The sequence below is a fragment of the Canis lupus genome, chromosome 3 (assembly GCF_003254725.2).
Source record: "Canis lupus dingo isolate Sandy chromosome 3, ASM325472v2, whole genome shotgun sequence".
Classification (NCBI taxonomy): domain Eukaryota; kingdom Metazoa; phylum Chordata; class Mammalia; order Carnivora; family Canidae; genus Canis; species Canis lupus.
Genome location: NC_064245.1, coordinates 63098233 through 63119876, shown reverse-complemented (window position 1 = coordinate 63119876; position 21644 = coordinate 63098233). Strand labels below are relative to the sequence as shown.

Sequence of the window (21644 nt, the reverse complement as noted above, 5' to 3'; positions counted from 1 at the left end):
TTTCTCAGAGCCTATAAAATGCAATATGTTTCAGGCACTTTTGTTCATCACTTAATCAATATTTATTAAACTCCTGTGATGTAAAAGACTCTAGGTTAGGTGCTGAATTACAGCAAAAATCGAATTGTAGAATATCCCTGGAGTCCTGAAACTAGTCTCTATTAACTCCCACAACAACCCTGCAAATTTGGCATATGGATCTACTTATTTTACTGGTACGGAAACTAGTGGTGGAACTTCAATAACAAATGAGGTCTTTCTTACTCTTACTTCTATATGCATTCCACTAAAAAATTTTAAAACATAATGTAACACTGACCTGAAAAGATATTTAGACATTTCTGCATGAAGGTTTTACCAATTCTCTTAAAAAGAGACTGAAACAAATATCAAAGCTCACTGTATCATTCTTTAAAAGCATATTATGTTTATGCTTACACTGGCTGTATTCATTTCTTGTTCTAGAGTGTGGGGACAGACATTCTGAACTAAAACACTTACAGTCACCAAAGGACATCTTGGATATTACTATAGATAGGAAAGATATTTGTAACAGCTACAGCAAGGTATAACAATTAAGAGCACAGACTATAGCTAGCTTGCCTGGGTCCAAATTGTGGCTGTACCATTTAGGAGGTATGTAACCTTCAGTAGGCTATTTATCTTTATACCTCAGTTTTCTCTTCTGTGAAGTGGAATGGTGATGATTATATTTCCCTCACAAGTTGTAGTGAAAGTTAAGTGACTTGATATGTTTAAAGCATTCAAACAATATATTGCATATTGTCAGCGTTACATAAGCATTAGTCAAAAATATACTTAGATTAGTATATTATGGGATCCCTAGGTAGCTCAGTGGTTTGGTGCCTGCCTTTGGCCCAGGGCGTGATCCTGGAGTCACAGGATCAAATCCCACATCGGGCTCCCGGCATGGAGCCTGCTTTTCCTCTGTCAGTGTCTCTGCCTCTCTCTGTGTGTCTCTCATGAATAAATAAATAAAATCTTAAAAAAAAAAGATTAGTATATTATTATACCTCGATTGGTATATCATACCTGGATTGGTATAATGTTATACCTGAATTGGTGCCACCAAAATCCTATTCAGAAAGAGTGATTAAATAAATCAGTAAGTGAATGAATGGATGTTGGGGCACTTCTGGGTAGGGGGTAGTACATTACCTTTACACCTGTTAAACATCCATTCCCATGTCCACCTCCAAGCATGCACATCAGGTGAGTTCTTGAACCATGAGCTCTAAAGAGAATTCAGAAATCATTCTGCCACTCACATAAAATCCAGTTCTGACTTTAAGATATTGTTTATAGAAGTTCGACTCTGAGTTCACTTAACCTTGAATGAATATTTTAAACATTATTTTCTATCATGCCTCAGAAGATTTATTTTAAGTGGTATCAGAGGAATAACTTTCAATTAATACTGAGCAAGTAGAATGGAATTGCTTAAAATCAATACCCATTTTTTTCTCCTTACTTCATAATTAATGGAGTGAGGACTTTGCTTTGGCAACTCCAGCTTACTATGGCAGGGGGTGGGGGGAGCCTTGGGAGTGGGAGTGGGAGAAGCTGGTAAAATCTACTATTTGTATACGAAATAGTCTCTTGTTGTCTTTCCTAAGTCTTTGTTTGAAAGCTTCTGCCTCTGTTCCACATTTTACTCATGTTGCTGAGAACAATGATTTAAGCATTATGAATTTTTTTTTACAGTGAACTGACACACGTGCTTATTGGAGCTTTTAGAAATGTTGAAAGAAGAAACCTTTGGCTGCTATCAGGGACCTAAAGGAAACTATGCTCTTTGGAACTGCCCTGAGAAGCTGACAAACAGAGGGTCACGAAGATGGAATATTACACCTTGAAAGATTAGAGGGGAATAGAAAATGAACTTCAATACTGGAGCATCAGAGGTACAGCCAGAAAGCCTGAGTCCTGATCTGGTACTTGGATATAGAATAGTCCCCACTTTATCTGCAGAGGGTGCCTGAAACTTCATAGTATCAAATCCTACATATACTATGGTTTTTTCCTGTACCTACAGGCTCATGATAAAGTTTAATTTATAAATTAGGCAGTTAGAGATTAACATTAATAATAAAACAATTTTAGCAATATACTATAATAAAAGTCATGTCAGTGTGGCACCTCTCTCAAAATATTATATTGTACTGTACTCACTCATCTTCTCATAATAGTTGAGATAACAAAATGCCCACATGATGAGATGAAATGAGGTGAATGATGTAGGCATGTGACATAGTGTGAGGTTACTACTGATCTTTTGACAATATGTCAGAAGGAGGATCTCTACTTCTGGACTGTGGTTGACTGTGGGTAACAGAAACCAGGGAAAGTAAAACCTCAGATAAGCGGAGGCTGTATACATAATCTGATTGGTCTACTGGCATCCATTCCCTCCTTATGCCTTTCAGAGAATCACTCATCTCTCATACTCAGCTTGGGGATTTCCACTGAGGCTGATCACTCCCATCCCTAGAATGACCATACAATTTATCCTTCAAACTGTGGCATTTTTTAAAGTAAAAGGTTTTTTTTTTTAATTGCAATTGTATAGTTTTGGAAATATGTATTTACTGACCAACAAGTTTGGTTTTATTAAATTGGTGGAATTATAAAATAGTTCTATTCAAAATGTTTTCAACTGTAAATTTTTTCTTTAAAAAAAACATATTCATGAGCATTATGGCACAATGAAAGAAAATTTTATTTATATTGATTTTCTGAACATTAAAAATAACAAGCAGAATAATTTTTCATCATATATCAAGTACTTCAATCAATTTCTTAACCATATCTGTCTTTAGTACAATGTCAAAGGTTTTTTCTAAAGAATTAATGGCTTTATAATTTTATTGTTCTCATAAAGTTGTACTGTTTTTCCAAATTGCAGGTTATGTTTAATAAATTTGAAATTGCTGAAAGCTTCAATCAACTCTTGTCTATAGATTCAAACATTTCTAATATCTCATTATTAGTAGGCAGCTAAAAAAAAGCAAGCAGGGTTATTGTTTTTTCTTCTTAATCCAGCTTTAGCTTAATGACAAATGTTTTATTTCAGTTACTCAAATGGTGTTTATGAAAAATTGTTTAAAATTTGACAGGAAAAGCTCTATCTTAATTAGTAGATTATCACAACTTATTTGGATGCAATCAATTCCAAGCACAATTTAGCTCCATACATTTCACAATTTAGTAAAAATTTTTGTTTTGTTTTAACATTGTGCTGCACAAAAAAAATGTATTTGCATTATGTTAAAAGTAATTTCATCTTCAATATTAAACTTTTTAAATTAATTTACAGCAATAGTCACAATGTTAAACTATAATTATTATTATTACAATGTTTCATCTTCAGTAGAATGAATTTCCAGATTTGTTTCCAATAATTTGGTGAAAAATTTAAACCATTATAGAAATTAACTAATTTTTTGAAAGATTTATTTATTGGGGCACCTGGGTGGCTCCATTGGTTAAGCCACTGACTCTTGGTTTCAGCTTGGGTGGTGATCGTCTGGTTACTGGGTAAGCTTGGGTGGGGCTGGTGCTTGGCGCTATGTCTGCTGAGATTCTCTTTCCCTCTACCTCTCTCTTCCCCTCTGCTCCTCCCCCTGCTCTCTCCCTCTCTCTCTAAAATAAATTCAAAAATATTTTTTAAAATATGTATTTATTTATTTTGGGGAGAATTTTATTTGTTTATTTTAGAGAGTGAGCTATGCATGCTTAAGTGGGGGGAAGGGCAGGAGGGTAGAGGGGTAGAAGGAGAGGGAGAGAATCTTTAAGCAGACTCTTCTAGCTGAGTGTGGAGCCAGACATGGGGCTTAATCCCACAACCCATGAGATCATGACCTGAGCTCAAACCAAGAATTGGTCGTTTAACTAACTGAGCCACCTAGGTGCCCCGAAATTAACTAATTTTCTATTTGAAGCATCTGAGGATATGGATATAAAGCTAGCACCAAAAAAAAAAAAAAAAAAAAAAAAAAAAAAAAAAAGCCAGCACCATTTAACTGTTTTTTGTTTTTTTGTTTTTTTGTTTTTTTGTTTTTAAGGTGTGCACTTTATTGAACTGGTCTCAAGTCAGTGTACAGGTAAGCCCTGGATGCCTCCATGCCTCAGCCCCACTCCCAGGGAGACCAAAAGCCTTCATAAATCTTCAATTGGGGGGACAAAAAACAAGGGCCGTGATGGCAGACCATTCAAAATAAAACAAAAAGAACAAGTATTAAGGCGCAGATTAAAAAAAATTTGGACTACATGATTTACACAAAAGCAATTCTCTTTCCCTCCCCTGTGTGGACTCGGGCGAGGACAGGCCCTTCTCTGCAGGGAGAAACGGGGTGGCTTTTGGGAAGGCAAAGGACTTCCTGTAACAATGCATCTCACGATATTTGGAATGACTATTAAAAAAAAAAAAAAGAACAATGTACAATCAAAGTCCTCGGCCACATTGTAGAACTTTGGGGATGCTCGCTCCAACCCACTGCTGTCACCTTCTCCGTTCCAGTTTTTAAATCCTGAGTCAAGCGCCAAAAAAACAAAACAAAACCGAAAAAAAAAACAAAAAAAATAAAAAATCCAAAAACAAAAATTTAAAAAAAAAAAACAAAAACAAATAAAGCCATGCCAATCTCATCTCGGTTTCTGCGCAAGTTAGGTTTTGTCAAGAAAGGGTGTAACGCAACTAAAGTAACAGTCCGCCTAGAAGCATTTGCGGTGGACGATGGAGGGGCCGGACTCGTCGTACTCCTGCTTGCTGATCCACATCTGCTGGAAGGTGGACAGTGAGGCCAGGATGGAGCCCCCAATCCACACAGAGTACTTGCGCTCAGGGGGTGCGATGATCTTGATCTTCATTGTGCTGGGTGCCAGGGCAGTGATCTCCTTCTGCATCCTGTCAGCGATGCCAGGGTACATGGTGGTTCCACCAGACAGCACTGTGTTGGCATAGAGGTCCTTGCGGATGTCAACGTCACACTTCATGATGGAGTTGAAGGTAGTTTCATGGATGCCGCAGGATTCCATGCCCAGGAAGGAAGGCTGGAAGAGAGCCTCTGGGCAGCGGAACCGCTCGTTGCCAATAGTGATGACCTGCCCATCGGGCAGCTCATAGCTCTTCTCCAGGGAGGAGCTGGAGGCCGCGGTGGCCATCTCCTGCTCGAAGTCCAGGGCCACATAACACAGCTTCTCCTTGATGTCACGCACGATTTCCCGCTCGGCGATGGTGGTGAAGCTGTAGCCACGCTCCGTGAGGATCTTCATGAGGTAGTCGGTCAGGTCCCGGCCAGCCAGGTCCAGACGCAAGATGGCATGGGGGAGGGCGTACCCCTCATAGATGGGCACCGTGTGGGTGACCCCGTCACTGGAGTCCATCACGATGCCAGTGGTGCGGCCAGAGGCGTACAGGGACAGCACAGCCTGGATGGCCACGTACATGGCTGGGGTGTTGAAAGTCTCGAACATGATCTGGGTCATCTTCTCACGGTTGGCCTTGGGGTTCAGGGGGGCCTCGGTCAGCAGCACCGGGTGCTCCTCGGGGGCCACGCCCAGCTCGTTGTAGAAGGTGTGGTGCCAGATCTTCTCCATGTCGTCCCAGTTGGTGACGATGCCGTGCTCAATGGGGTACTTCAGGGTCAGGATGCCCCTCTTGCTCTGGGCCTCATCGCCCACGTAGGAGTCCTTCTGGCCCATGCCCACCATCACGCCGGGGTGCCGGGGGCGCCCCACGATGGAGCATTTAACTGTTTTAAAAGTTCTTAATGGAGTCAAAACATTAACAGTTATATTACTTTTCATATTTCACAGGAAGACTTGGTATAGAAAATGAGTAAAATCAATTTAAATGAGCAGTAGTCAATCTGAATGAAGAGTTATGCTTCACAGAATGAAACTCAAAAGCACCTACTTTCACAGAGCACATTAATTCATCATTATTAGTCACAATCTTCTTAAAACAACTGCCAACATTTGAAGTAGATTCTGATATTCCAGCAGATTTGTGCCTTCTGGTTTCATGTGGTCAGTAATAATATTATGCCCCCCATAGTGGATGATAAATGTCAACAAATATCTTTGTACAAGTTAATTTTCATCATCAACTCTCTTGAGAAATGAAAATTCATTCCCTAATTTTTCATTAAAAGTTCCCTTTTTAGCTCATTGATGTCAAAATAACATAAATATCATTGCAAAATGGAAAAATATTACCTAGCAATCAAATAAATAGCTGAAGATTTCACCATACAATTATAGACAAAACCACTGTAGCCAGAGAATGCAGATTACTCTCTGTGCCAAACACTAATTCCCTCTGCATACCTCACATACATCTTATCTATAGATTCCATATTTCTGTTGATTCCACCAGCTGGATGCCTGGCACAAGCCACAGTCACTTCTGTAGCCAGTAGGGACAGCACCCCAACATCACCCATGACCTAAAGAGTTAGCAAATCCTGGCTACTCTTCTCCAACCAGCCAGCTTGCTGTCTTTAAAGGGGAGATGTGAGTTATTTCATGTCAGAAAAAAAGTCAAGACAAGAGAGTTATCATGATTGAGTGACATTCAGATTTAACCATGTTTTTTCTTCTCCATGGAGCCTTTTCTGATTGCTGCCATCTATGGTGATCTCTCATATTGCTAAACACTTCAACAGCATTAGTTTTTGTTTGTTTGTTTGTTTGTTTGTTTGTTTGTTTTGTTTTTTTGAGTCAGGGAAGTCAGAAGGAGAGGGAGAGAGAGAATCCTAAGCAAGCTCTACCCCCAGTGAGAACCCTGACGTGGGGCTTGACTTCATAAATTGACTTGTGTTCCTAAGTATATAATAATCTTTATGAAGAGGGACCAAGTATTATCCATCTGGGGCATAGTTAGATACTAGTACTCAACTGATGTCCTCAGGAATCAGTTGGCTCTGCCTCTCTCCATGTTGGTTTCATACTCAGGTTCTTCCTATGTGGTTACAAGACGACTACAACAGGTCTGACTTAGTAACTGCTAGTGGAAAGGAAGCAAGTCTTTTCTAAAAATTTCAGCAAAAGATCTGCAGTTGACTCTCCTAAGTTCAACAAAAGTCTTCAACTTTGAACCAATCACTGTTACCAGGAGGTTGCTGTGCTCTGATAGGCCAGGCTAAGAGATTGGCCCACTGCTATGGTAATCATATGTTCCTGATTATATGAGGCAGCCCAAGTTTGTGCCTATTGTCTTTGCCATGTGGCTTAGCATTTTCCCTGGTTTCTTCATTTTTAATAAAATATTATTAATAGTTAATTAAAATAAAAAGAAATGGGTTTTGTAGTCTTGTATTTTTAATTTTTATCATTGATCCTGTAGTTGAAAGAGAGAAGCATATATAGTGAATAGACTTGACTTTAGCCCCTGGTTAAACCTAAATATCACTCAGCATGATAACTCTCTTGTCCTGACTTGTGCTGTTAACTGAAGATCTTTTGCTGAAATTTTTGGAAAAGACTTGGTCCCTCTTCATAAAGATTATTATACACTTAGGAAAACAAGTCAAACCAAGAAGCCATTCACAATTTAAGTTGATAATTTTGCACTAAAAGTCATCAGCTATTTTATTAGAAACAACTAATGCAGGGGCGCCTGGATGGCTCAGTTGGTTAAGCATTCAACTCTTGATTTTGGCTCAGGTATGATCTCAGGGTTATGAGGTCAAGCCCCACGTCAGGGTCCTCACTGGGGGGTAGAGCCTGCTTAGGATTCTCTCTCTCCCTCTCCCTCTGACCTCCCTGACTCTGAAAAAAAAAAAAAAAAAGACTAATGCAGATGAGGTGTTTAGCAGTATGAGAGATCACCATAGATGGCAGCAATCAGTAAAGGCTCCATGGAGAAGACAAAACCTGAACCAGATATTGAAAAGTGATAAACCAGAGGAGGGAAGAGAAGAGAGAGCAGCATGAGCAAGATTCAAGGCAAGAATGAAAATGGCATTTGGTAAGTTACCTGACTATTCACACAGTGTCTTTCATAGAGCCCATCTTAAGAGCTTGAATAGTTCAAAGGGCCAAAGAGATAATCAGTTGGTCAACAAATATCAAATATTTATTTAGCACCTATTAAGCCCAAGCAACGATCCTGGATGCTATGCAGAAAAGCAAAACAGAATGAGACAATATCCTTAGATTTCAAGGAATTTAAAGGATTATCAGTAAGATCTGGAGATGTGAAAAAATTCATACAAGATCACATAATGCCTTTGTACATCCAAACATGAACAGGGCACTTTTGTAAGGAGTGCACTTACCCATTCTGCCCACTTGAAATCTTGAACACAAATGATAGGTCAACACAATTCCCTTCCTTTTCTTTAAACATCCTGGCTCTTTTTCAACATATACATTTTGAAGAACAGTAGAGTAGTTGAGTAAAATTAAACTCAACTATGAAATGATAATTACACTCAGCTTAGTATATAGTTTTCTTGAGCTTATTTGTGGACAGCCGAATGACCTAAATACAAAGATTTAACTATGGTACAATTCTGGTTTTAATTAAATTCTCATTAGGGAACTACTGAATCTAAAGGAAAGAAATACCCCTGTCCTGATTCGACTGTTTGTGTTTCTTGTTCAACATTTGTCAAGGACCCTTTTTTAACCCCCATGTTTACTCATATGTAAGGCTACATTGGAAGAATGGCTACCATGTACCACATTTCACTGGCCAACTGAGAGGAGTTCTCTGCTTCCCCATCTGCCATTGCTCACAGGCTTTATCATCTGTATTTCTAAGCTGGCATTATTTTTACTTCTAACCTCATATCACATAAATTCATACAGTGGTGAAACTTAAGGAAGCTCATATTTGTCCAATTATACTCTGCAAAACTTACTGATGCAACAACCTCTTTCTCCCAGGTGTGATACCAAGGTGTCGGTCAATAACGGGTTTTGATTATAAAAAAAAAAAATCTAAACCATTCTCAAGTGTTCTACCATTTTGGAGGGGAAAAACAAATCTATTATTACTTACCAAGTTATGCTATCAAATATTCCCAATTGTCTTCAAATGTCAGAGTTTTGTTTTCTAGCATTTATTGTCTACTTATCAAGGTGATATTGGCACTTCCAATTATAAGCACTACTTAAGTGGTACAAACAATAAATACCATGGAAATCTACCCCCAAAAATCTTATTTCCGGAATAGTCTTCCAATTCTTTATTCACATACCCATTCAGGGAGTATTTATTGATAATCTACCACAGGCCACATGCCACATGCCACATACCAAGTTTTGCATGGTGATGAGGAAGCTAGTGATGATTTCTACCATCATGGAGCTTATAGTTTAGGTGGAAACACATACAGGAAATAAACAAATAGAGAAGTCATTACAACAAAGTGTGATAAATGCTGTGCAGAAAAGGTGCAAAGCACTATGAGGAAGGAACAACCAGCATGAGGGGTAGGATATAATTTAGATTTAGAGGGAAGGGAGGGTTTGATTGGGCTATAAGCAGTAACCAAGATGTATCATGATCAAAGGAGTCCAAACTAAAGTAATGAGTTATCTGAATATTAGGGCCTTGTAAGAGGGCCACAAGTAACCAAAGACAATTATGATGACTTCTGGGCCCCAGTAGATGGTGATCCCCTGCAGGCCATGAAACTATGGTGCCTAATGGCTCCTCCAACTTTCTGAAATAGGTTTGTTATTCACCTGCTCAGATTTCACTCTACCAGTAGAGTGCTCCAAACTGTAGTGGTGGCAAATCTCATTAGTGGTTCCAATAACTGCCTTTGGCTAAACAAGTAGTCCCATCCACAGTCCCTGTCAGTGAGCACAGTTGTGAGTGATAATAAGGGGAATCTTAAAACACAAAGAAATGGAAAGACATTCCATGATCATCTGTTGGAAGAACAAATACTGTTAAAATGTCTATACTACCCAAAGCAATCTAATGTCTAATGCAATCTCTATCAAAATACCAACAGCATTTTTCACAGAGCTGGAACAAACAATCCCAAAATTTTATGGAACCATAAAAGACCCCCAGTATCCAAAGCAATCTTAAAAAAAGAAAAACAAAACTGGAGGTATCACAATTCTAGTTATTTTACAAATCTGTAATAATCAGAACAGTATGGTACTGGCACATAAATAAAGACATAGATCAATGGAACAGAATAGAAAACCCAGAAATAGGGATGCCTGGGTGGCTCAGTGATTGAGCGTATGCCTTCGGCCCAGGGCATGACCCTGGGGTCCCCAGATCAAGTCCCACATTGGGCTCCCTGCATGGAGTCTGCTTCTCTCTCTGCCTGTGTCTCTACCCCTCTCTGTGTCTCTCATGAATAAATAAATAAAATCTTAAAAAGAAAAGAAAAGAAAACCCAGAAATAAATCCACAATTATATGGTCATTAATCTTCAACAAAGGAGGAAATATACAATGCGGAAATGTCTCTTCAACAAATGGTGTTGGGAAAACTGGACAGTTATATGCAAAAGAATGAAAGTAGACCACTTCCTTACACTATATACAAAAATAAACTCAAGATGGATTAAATATCTAAGTATGAGAATTGAAACTATAAAAATCCTAGAAGAGGGCACAGGCAGTAGTTTCCCTGACATTGGCCATAGCAACATTTTTCTAGATATGTGCCTCGAGGCAAGGAAAATAAAAGCAAAAATGAACTATTGGGACTACATCAAAATAAAAAGCTTCTGCACACCAAAGGAAACAATCAACAAAACTAAAAGACAATCTACAGAATGGGAGAAGATATTTGCAGATGACATATCCAGTAAAGGGTTAGTATCCAAAATACATAAGAACTTAGACAATTCAATATCCAAAAAGCAAATAATCCAATTAAAAAATGGGCAGAAGACATGAACAGACATTTCTCCAAACAAAACACTCAGATGGCCAACAGACACGTGAAAGATGTTCAACATCACTCATTACCAAGGAAACACAAATCAAAACTCTGAGATATCACCTCACATCTGTCTGAATGGCTAAAATCAAAAATACAAGAAACAACAAGTGTTGGCAAGGATGCAGAGAAAACGGAACCCTTATACACTGTTGCTGGAAATGCAAACTGATGCAGCTGCTGTAGAAAACAGAATGGAGTTCCCTTAAAAAGTTAAAAAAAAAAAAAGTTAAAAATAGATGACCCTATGATCCAGTAATCACATTACTGGGTATTTATCCAAAAAATACAAAAACACTAATTCAAAGAGATACGTGTACCCCCTATATTTATTGCAGCATCATTTACAATAGCCAAATTATGGAAGCAGCCCATGTGTCCACCAATAGATGAATGGATAAATAGATGTCCATAAAAATGTATATATATGTGTAACATGTATATATATATTTACATATATATCTCACATCCTCTTTATATTATATATACTGTGTGTATATATATATATATATAAAATGGAATATTACTGAGCCATAAAAGAATGAAATCTTGCCATTTGCAACAACAGGGATGGAGCTACAGAGTATCATGCTAAGTGAAATAAGTAAGCCAGAGAAAGACAAATACCATATGATTTCACTCATATGTGGAATTTGAGAAACAAAATAAACAAAGGAAAAGAGAGAGAGAAAAAAAAACAAGAAACAGACTCTTAACTACAGAGAACAAACTGATGGTTACCAGAGGGGAAGTGGATGGGATATGGGTGAAATAGGTGATGGCAATCAAGAGTGCACTTATCACAATGAGCACTGAGTACTGTATAGAATTGTTGAGTCACTATATTATACCCCTGAAACTAATATAACACTATATGTTAGTTATACTGGAATTAAAATTAAAGACCTAATGAGAAGAAAAAGATCAAGAAAGTCTTAGAGTAAGCCTCAGTCGGTCAGTCACTGAACAATGACCCAGTGTTCTTTAACCTGTTGTTGAGCCTGGGGGAAGGAACTGGTCCAGGCTGGCGTTTTCTCAGCCCTGGCTCAGCAAAATGTGAAGCAGTGAGGGGAAAATGGCATAAGACCATAATTGTAAAATATTCTCTCTGTAGCCCTACTCTCAATTAAACCAAATGCAGTATTTCTTTACTGCAGAATTTCTACATGTCTTTATTATGCCTTTATTTATTGTGAATCTCCAGGAAAGGAGCATATTATGAAATATCTTTTACTTTTCTATGACTACTATAATAAATTGTACAACTGTTTGCCATGCATCCAGCTCCCCTAGCTGAAGGAAGAATATATGTCTCCATGCTGATGAACTCAAGTGTAGCCATATGGCTAGGTACTATGGCCAATGAAATGAGGGTGGAAGTGATATGTATCACTCCTATAGTCACGTCTGGATGGAACCTTAAACAGCCAGCTCATGGGTGTCCCCTTGTGTCTTCCCTCTACCATGACAATCATCAATATTCCAGAAGCAGACTGCTACCAATCCTGGGTGCTGGAGTAAAGATCACTTAAACTGCTAATCATTCTATAAGGACATGTAATATGAGCAAGAAATAATAAACCCTTATGGTTTATGTTCCTAAAGATCTGTAGTCATTTGTTATCACAGCATAACTATCCTAGTGGTTCTCAAAGTGTGGTCCTTGGCTCCTGTGGATCCTCAGTGCCTTTCAGGGCATCTAGGAAGTCAAAATGATCTTCTTAATGATACTAGTTATTTGCCTTTTCAACATGCAGACACCTACATTAATGCTGGAAAAGTAACGGTGGGTAAAACTGCTGGTCCTTAGATATATTATATTAGTAAGACCACACTGTATTAGAAGTCATTATATTCTTCACCCCATGTGCTAGGCGTTTAAAAAAAAATACAAGTTTCATTTCATCACTCAATAGAAGAGAAACAAAGGACTAATTTCATTAAATCTCAGCCTTGAACACACATCTTCTTAATATTCTTTGTAATGAAATGGAAAGTAGGCATAACTCTGTTGCAGCATCCCTAAATACTATGGTTTGTCTTGGAGAAATACATTTGTAATTGTCTGAGTTGCAAGCTGAATTAGCCATTTTGTCGTTTAAAAAAATTTTGGGGGGGGGATCCCTGGGTGGCACAGCGGTTTAGCGCCTGCCTTTGGCCCAGGGCGCAATCCTGGAGACCCGGGATCGAATCCCACGTCGGGCTTCAGGTGCATGGAGCCTGCTTCTCCCTCTGCCTATGTCTCTGCCTCTCTCTCTCTCTTTGTGACTATCATAAATAAATAAAAATTTTAAAAAAAATTTTTTTTTAATTTTTAAAAATATTTTATTTATTTATTCATGAGAGGCAGAGACACAGGCAGAGGGAGAAGCAGACTCCATGCAAGGAGCCCGATGCAGGACTCGATCCCGGAACCCTGAGATCACGACCTGAGACAAAGGCAGACAGACGCTCAACCACTGAGCCACACAAGTGTCCCTAAAAAATTTTTTTTATTAGAAAGGATGAGTAACAGACAAATTATGGTTATTTAAACTTTGTTATTTGGCAAGCATTCTCTTGCTAGTGATCAACTTCAAGTTTTCAACTGAGTATTAGAATTGTGTTTAACTTCTATCTATCACTATGAGCCTGACAGATTCTAATACTTAGAGATATTTTTCTGATGAGATCAGTGGTGATATTAATGAATGTGGTGTTTTGATACTGTATAGACTCTCAAAGTACAAGATAAATCAATGAATTTTAATTTCAGATTCCACGTCACAACCAACCTCTTGAAAAATACCATTTATTGAGTTTGGATGTGGCATCAAAGAAGACCATTCACAATCATCTAAAAAAGCTGCTTAAATATTCCACCCTTTCCAACTATATACCTGTGAGAAGCCAGATTTTCTTCATAAATTTCAGGTTAAACAATAAATCACAACAGATTGGAGAAACAGTTATGACAATCCAGCTGTCTTCGTTAAGGCAGACATGAAAGACACTTGCAAAAATGTAAAACAATACTACTCCTCCTACCAATGCTTTTTTGTTTTGAAAGATATCTTTTTGGGGATCCCTGGATTGCTCAGCGGTTTAGCGCCTGCCTTTGGCCCAGGGCGTGATCCTGGAGTCCCGGAATCAAGTCCCACAGCGGGCTCCCTGCATGGAGCCTGCCTCTCCCTCTGCCTGTGTCTCTGACTCTCTCTTTCTGGGTCTCTCATGAATAAATAAGAATCTTAAAAAAAAAAAAAAAAAAAAAAAAAAGATGTTTTTTCAATGTGATTTAACATGTTTATCATTTTTTGTTTGTTCGTTTTTATTCTTTTTTTTCATATTTATCATTTTAAAGGAATTAATAAATGGATTCAAATTTTGTCAGATTTATTTCTAATATGATGTTATTGGATATATTATATTAGATATAACCTACATGACCAGAAGCTCTTCAGGGTCTTCAGTAATTTTAAGAGTGTAAAGGGGTCCTAAGAATAAAAGTTTGAGAACCGTTGCTATACTATCACAGCCATGAACACAGAGGCCACACAGAAACTTGAACAGGGCTAATGCTCTAACTATAAAGAATTTGTCTATATAACAATGGAACTATAAAGATGTAAAGAGAATTCTAAACAATGCCCTAGAGCCAAGAAAATTTCCAGGGAATGACAAAATCCTGGAAGAGAGAGCCTTACTCCCTCCCCAAGGCTAGAATTTAGAGGAACTGTTTGGCTGCAGCCCACTGGATGGCCAAGAAGTTTGTTGAGCTAGAGCTGGTCTGCAATCTGCTGGTAAGTAGGAAACTTCTGTCCAGGGCACAGAGGGGTGGGCAACAAAATTTTGCAGGGAGCACAAAGCCTGAGAACACAGTGTCCACACCTGGGGGACTATGTGAGATGGTCACTGTTGTGCCCAAGATTGCGAATCCGAGAAACCACCAAGGAGCCGACACCGATGCAAACACACGAGGGTCTATTTACAAGCTCGAGCTTGGGTCCAAGTGTACGGGACACAGCAGAGCAGGGACTTGGACCCCGAGGTGGGTTTCAGCTTAGTTTTAAGGGCTGGTCTAGGGGACCTCCAGAAGGGGGGGAGCAATTCCTCAAGTTCTGTTTACATTCTGATATGGGGCCTTCAAGGGCATTGAGCTCTGTTCTTATTCTAATAGGGGCTTCCTACCCTTGGCTTGGGCTCTGTTTTTATTCTAATATGGGGCTTTCTAGGACGTTAAGCTGTATGCTGTTTTCTTCCTGTAACTGAAGTAAGGTCAAGTTCAGCTCTTATTCACAGGGGCCTGGGATGGCTGTACTTGTGCTAACGCTGAACTTAAAGTGGAATGGCCTTAATTTTCTCGGCCTCCACAGTCACCAGCCTGGGCAGTGACTGAGCTTGCCAAGGAACTGGGTGCTCTGGGCATGCAGACAAAGGTGCTTTTAGAAGCAAAAATAAAGGGACACAGGAGTCTGGAACCTGAAGACCATCCCTTTCTTCCTGCAATGTCTCTCCAGGGCTCTCCACTGACAAAGTTCGATACCATGTTCACTATAAAGAAGACCGTGATGGAGCTGGTAATGAAGGGTGAATTTGGGGCTGAAAGGTAATAAATTGGTAGCTAGCATACTGATTGAAAATGTACCACATACACCTTTTTAAAAAATATTACTTCTATTTACATTTAAAAAATGATATTCTGGAAACCACATGTTAAGAAACCACTGATCTTTTTATATTATGGAAGATTTGTTCGGAGTCTCCTATCCCCCTCTAATGTATTCTTTGTTGCCACATTCCAAAATTTGCATGTCAACAACTACATCCGGAAAATACACTCTGCTTAGGAAGATTGCCAAAGGCCAAGAACTGGGTGTGTCTATGTGTGTGTTGATTTCTGTAACGAGATTTTTTTAGAGCAGGAAGCAAAAAAGATTTGATGAATCATTAATAAGGGCAATTTAGCAAAATATATCAACAAGTTCTTGCATTCAGTGACAATATTATGACTATTTTCCCATTAGCCCAGATCTCTGGTTATATGGGCTTTTAAAATACCCAAGTTCTATCTCCTGAACTAGAGTTTCTACCGTTTTAGAAGTAAAATCCTAAAGGGTAGAAATACAACACTGGCTGTTTTTTGCATCTCACAGAAAACCGTCAAGGTCTTTCTCATCCTTCAAGTACAAGCTCGAACATATAATCTTCCAGGCTCCCCAAGTCAGTGAATCTCTCTGAACTCTGGCTTTTGTTGTTGCTGTTTATGCCTCTACTGAAGCACTTCCTCGGGCTAACTTGTTTTGTAGCAAATTATGTCTGCATCTTTCTCTCCCACTAGACTGGGAGCTCCTTGAGGGGAGAGAGTATGCATCTTTGCATCCCAGAGCCAAACACATGCCTTGATGTGGTTAGCCCCCTCTCCCTACATGTTGACCCGAATTTGTTCACTTCAAGTAAAGGAAGAATTACGGTAGCTTGAAGTCTCACGATTACCAACCTCAGCTTGCAAAGGAGCTCAGCCACAGCAGGCACTTAGCTGCTTTCTGCTGTGAGCAATCTTCAAGGCATTTTGAAAACAACTAGTCTTCCAAAGGATTCCTTTCACATAGTCAAACAGTACGGAATTTATTTGAGAATTTCAGAGTGCAGAAAGTTTACAGGCTAATTCAAAACCCAGAAAGAAATAACCGGGTGTTATCTTGCACAGTAATTCTGTTGCAGCTTATCTTGATTCATCGCTTCCCTTCCTCTCACCTCCCACCTCAGGCCTTGGTCCTCCATAATGTAAGACAGGAGGAATATTTGTCTGGCAGAATTTTAAGATAGTTTGTTGGTAGCATGGAATGCTCCCCATTTCAAACCTTCCTAAAGAGTCTATTGGTCAGAATCAACTACATTACGAGGCAGTAACAAATAGTCCCTGAATTTCAGCGCCTTAATGCCGAAATAGTTTAGTCCTCACTTTTGCAAAGTCCTCTGTGGGGCAGTGGACTCCAGGGCAACTGTGACCAGTGCAGTAATTCAGTAGTTGCAGTAATTAATTCGGTAATGCAGTAATTCAGACGTAGGTTGAGTCTCAGCGCCTCTGACATCTCAAGACAAAGTGAAGAAGAGGAGCGTGGAGATCTTATGTCTGCATGTCCGATGCTTTGGCTCAGAAGTGACACATATTGCATCAGCCACAGCCCTTTGACCAAAAGCAGACATATGGCCCCCCCAACAGGCAAGGGGGCTGGGAAGTGTAGTCCTCTGTGGACCCAGAAAGAAGAAAACCAGGTATCAGGGAGCTTTGGTGATCTCTACTTCCGAGCCTTTCCTAAGGACTTTATAAGTTAAAAATAGGCAAATGTCTTTCCCATCAAGCCCAGTCCCCTTGTAAAGCACTACTGTGACCCTCTACATGCATCTGACAGGGGGAAGGTAGATGAGAAGAGGCAGCTCACTTCTCCCGCCCTTGCCTTCTGTCCTAAAAAGACTAACCAAGGAAGACTAAGCCAGGAAAGGTCTCCTCAGCATCCCGTGAAGTAGAACTTCCACCTGCAGAGAGCAGGAGGAAATGCATACTCCCTACTTTCTCATCTACAATCTTATTTGCCTGAGGGCATTTTTATGTCATAGAGTTATTCCACCAGGGTTAGCTGGGAAAGAAACAAAACAATTAGGCAAATAGGGGATCCCTGGGTGGTTCAGCGGTTTGGCGCCTGCCTTCGGCTCAGGGAGTGATCCTGGAGACCCGGGATCGGGATCGAGTCCCACACCAGTTCCGTGTGGAGCCTGCTTCTCCCTTGGCCTGTCTCTCTCTCTCTCTCTCTCTCTCTCTCTCATAAATAAAATCTTAAAAAAACAAAACAATTAGGCAAATAGTTAGCCATTCTGAGGTGTCCAGCCTTAAAGAGTTCCATATGAAGAAAGAAAGAATGAGTAAAGTTTGAAAGGTTTTAACCTTCTTTCCAACTTCAATAACTAATTTTATTTTAATCCTATATCCCATTTTGATTATTAATATCATACCTCAACACCTCCAACAAATATCCCTTGAATACCTACAATATACCTGACTGCAGAAAATGGCAACCCAAGTATTTTTTGAACAACTACGATCCAAGTTTCAAGCTATATGCACTTTACAAATCAATTATTTTATCCTTTTCATGATCTTCTGAGGTTATTGTGACAGCCCCCATTTACAGCCAAATAAACTGAGGTTCAAAGAGTTAAGTACAATGTTCAAGGTCGTGGCTAGTAATAGAGGGAAAGTGGGGATCTTAACCCACACCTGTCCAGTTCATGATAAGAAAGTCCCACACATTCACTCCAAATCAATTAGAACTTTTAAGTTTATTGATTTACAGCCTTTCTTAGAATTTGTATTGCTTGAAAAGTATAATCAAGAGATGTTCACTCATTGAAATAACTACAGCTCAATTTGAATAAGTTGAAATTTGAAAGAATGCTAATCATTTCTTTTGTGTACTATTCATTATGCCATGATGATCTTTCTAATGCATCAATTTATCTTTCTCTCTAATAAATCATTGAGCAGAATGCAGTTCTATAAAATGGTCCACAGATGCACTCCTATCCCAGGATTAAATAAGATAATGTTCATTTATCACAGTGCCCAAAGCAGTTTATAAAGATCAGCTGTTATCTTGTCTGGTGAAGGTGGAGAACATTGGATCCTCATCTTATGTAATAAGTGAAAAACTGAAAAAAACTAAAATGTTAATTTTCTGATAGAAATGTAAATGTCATAAACCTAATAGAACTGAGGTGGAGATAGAGATCATTATATGTGTCCAAAGTGACAAATCTTTAGCTTCAACAGGTACTCGTGAGGCCTAACATGATCAAGTGTGTGTTTAATTATGAAAGAGCAAAAACAAAAACAAATTTAGAAGCATCCTGACATGTTAGAAATGTATCAGCAAAATTGCAACTAAAAGGCAAGATGTAAATAGAAGTTTTATAATATTTTCTTTTTTCTTTAAGATTTATTTATTTATTCATGAGAGACACAGACTGAGAGAGAGAGAGGCAGAAACATAAGCAGAGGGAGAAGCAGGCTTCTCATAGGGAGCCTGATACGGGACTCGATCCTGGATCCCAGGATCACGACCTGAGCTGAAGGCAGGCACCTAACTACTGAGCCACCCAGGCATTCCTTTATAATATTTTGAGAACACTCCAATTTATACTAGATAAGCCTGTTTAGACTTTCTAACATTTGATTTTACACACATTTTCAGGAGCCATTAAACACAAAATTAGGTCACTGCCACTGTGTATTTTTTTATTTTTTTATTTAAATTCAATTCATTAACATATAATGAATTATTGGTTTCAGAGGCAGAGGTCAGTGATTCATTAGTCTTATATAACACCCACTGCTCAGCACATCACATGTCCTCTTTAATGCCCATCACCCAGTTACCCCATCACCCCACTCCCACCCTCAACAACCCTCAGTTTGTTTCCTATAATTAAGAGTCTCTAATGGTTTGTCCCCCTCTCTGATTTCATCTTCTTTTATTTTTCCTATCTTTTCCTGTGATCCTCTGTTTTGTTTCTTAAATTCCACATATGAGTGAGATCATATGATAACTGTCTTTCTCTGATTGACCTATTTTGCTTAGCATAATATCCTCTAGTTCCATACATGTTGTTGCAAATGGCTAAATTTCATTTCTTTGGTGCTGAGTAGCATTCCTATATATATATATATATATATATATATATATATATATATATATATATATCACTTCTTTTTTATCCATTCATCTGTTGATGGACATCTGGGCTCTTTCCATAGTTTGGCTATTGTGAACATTACTGCTAGAATCATTGGGGTGCAAGTGCCCCTTTGGATCACTTCTTTTTTTTTTTTTTTTTTTTTTTTACACATAGCTCTGTTTTGTTCACTGTAACTTCAGCATCCAAAGCAATGCTTGGCACACAGTAAGTAGTCTCTCAGGAAGTATTTATTTTATTTGTTATTATTTTTTAAGATTTTATTTATTTGTTCATGAGAGACACAGAGAGAGAGAAGCAGAGACATAGGCAGAGGGAGAAACAGGCTCCATTCAGGGAGCCTGATGCAGGACTCGATCCCAGGACTCCAGGATCACACCCTGGGCCGAAGGCAGGCGCTAAACCACTGAGCCACTCAAGAGTCCCTCTCAGGAGATATTTAGAGAACAAATAAATGACATGATCTACATAGGAGACTATAATGTAGCAACAAGGAAATAATATTTCAAAAGCTGGAGCTAATGAGAACTACCTTTTCTTGGATAATACATTGATGAAATTTTATTTCTGACAGGATGGCGGATCAGGTGTTTTAGACACGTATCCAATGAAAAACCACTAAAATACTAAATGAAAACATTTTTAAAGATTTTATTTACTTTTTTGGGAGAGTGTGTAAGAGAGATCACAGAGGGAGAGGGAGAAGCAGACTCACTGCTGAGCGGAGAACCTGATGCAGGGCTGGATCATGACCTGAGCTGAAGGCAGACACTGAACTGACTGAGTCAGCCCAGGCACCCTCTAAATGAAATTTTTAAAGAATATCTTTTAAATGCATCACTAAGTAAACCAATACAGATGTAAGGAATGTGCTGGAGAGGGGGCACAGGGCGGGGGATAAACAAGACAAAAGCAGGAGTTAACCGAGTTCTAAAACTGACCTTCACCCTCAAGTTTTCTGCTCCAACCTATAGACCTTAAATTTGCTGAGTGATGGACGGAGGGTGAAGGAAGAAGAAATGAGAGACAAAACCAAGAATCTGCTAAGGCCCCCAATTCTTCTTATTTTGACCTCTTTCTAAAGTTGACATCCAATTCTCTTGGTTCTACCTACATACATTCCTATGTACGTCTATAACTTACTTATAAGGGGGAACTGGAACTGTTCAGAAGGAAAGTATCTGGAAAGGGATAGGAAAAGGTGAATAGAGGGATTCAGAGTGACAACTAGGCTCTCTGACCCCTCTTTCCATTGGGCAAGGAAGCCTCCCTGCTTTCAGACATTTTATCCAGAACACCTCCAAAGTCTCAGTTCACATAAGGCTCTTCCCAATTCAGCTCTTTATTTAGTTCAAGGAGTAAAAAATACAGAAGTGCCTTCATTTTAAGTCAAAAGTTGAGCTTTCTTTACTATATTAACATTTTCTTTTCTTTATTTAACCATAAATATGGAAAATGGCTACCTACTCAGGAATCTCTCTGCTTTACAGAAATCTGCTGTCCTTGACTTGGGTATGAACAGCACACTGCTTGCAGAAGCCACTAACATGGTGGTGAGTTGTTATCAGGACACCCACATGGGTTCATCATGTGCTCAGGATGTGTTTGAAGCTCAGCCTCAAGCTTGGCAGACAGTTCAATCACAGTATTGGGGTGATTACATCTCTTTGTCATCAAACTTAGTATGTCACTGATGCTTCCCATGAACAACTGGTGCAATTAAAGTTTCTGCCAAAATGATCAACTTGCCATAAACAATAGAGAAAGAAATTGATATGTAATTGAGTTTTGGAAAGGAAAAACAAAGGAGAGAAAATATATTTTCAAGAGGCACCAGGAAAAAAAAAAAGAGCATTCAGTTCAATTAGATTCTACAGAGATCTGCTGAGCATCTCCTATGTGTAGGGTACAGGGTGAGGCCTGGGTAAATATATACATACATACATACCAGATAATATCTATGGATGCA

At 39.0% G+C, this 21644-nt stretch overlaps 1 protein-coding gene across 1 annotated transcript; it reads right to left on the bottom strand.

Moving 5' to 3' along the window:
• Positions 1–4294: 4294 nt before the first annotated feature.
• On the bottom strand, positions 4295–5777 carry LOC112653534 (actin, cytoplasmic 2-like). The gene has a single exon (XM_025437754.3). The coding sequence runs from the start codon at positions 5731–5733 to the stop codon at positions 4735–4737; it is 999 nt and encodes a 332-aa protein (XP_025293539.3). The 5' UTR covers positions 5734–5777; the 3' UTR covers positions 4295–4734.
• Between the last annotated feature and the right edge of the window lie 15867 nt (positions 5778–21644).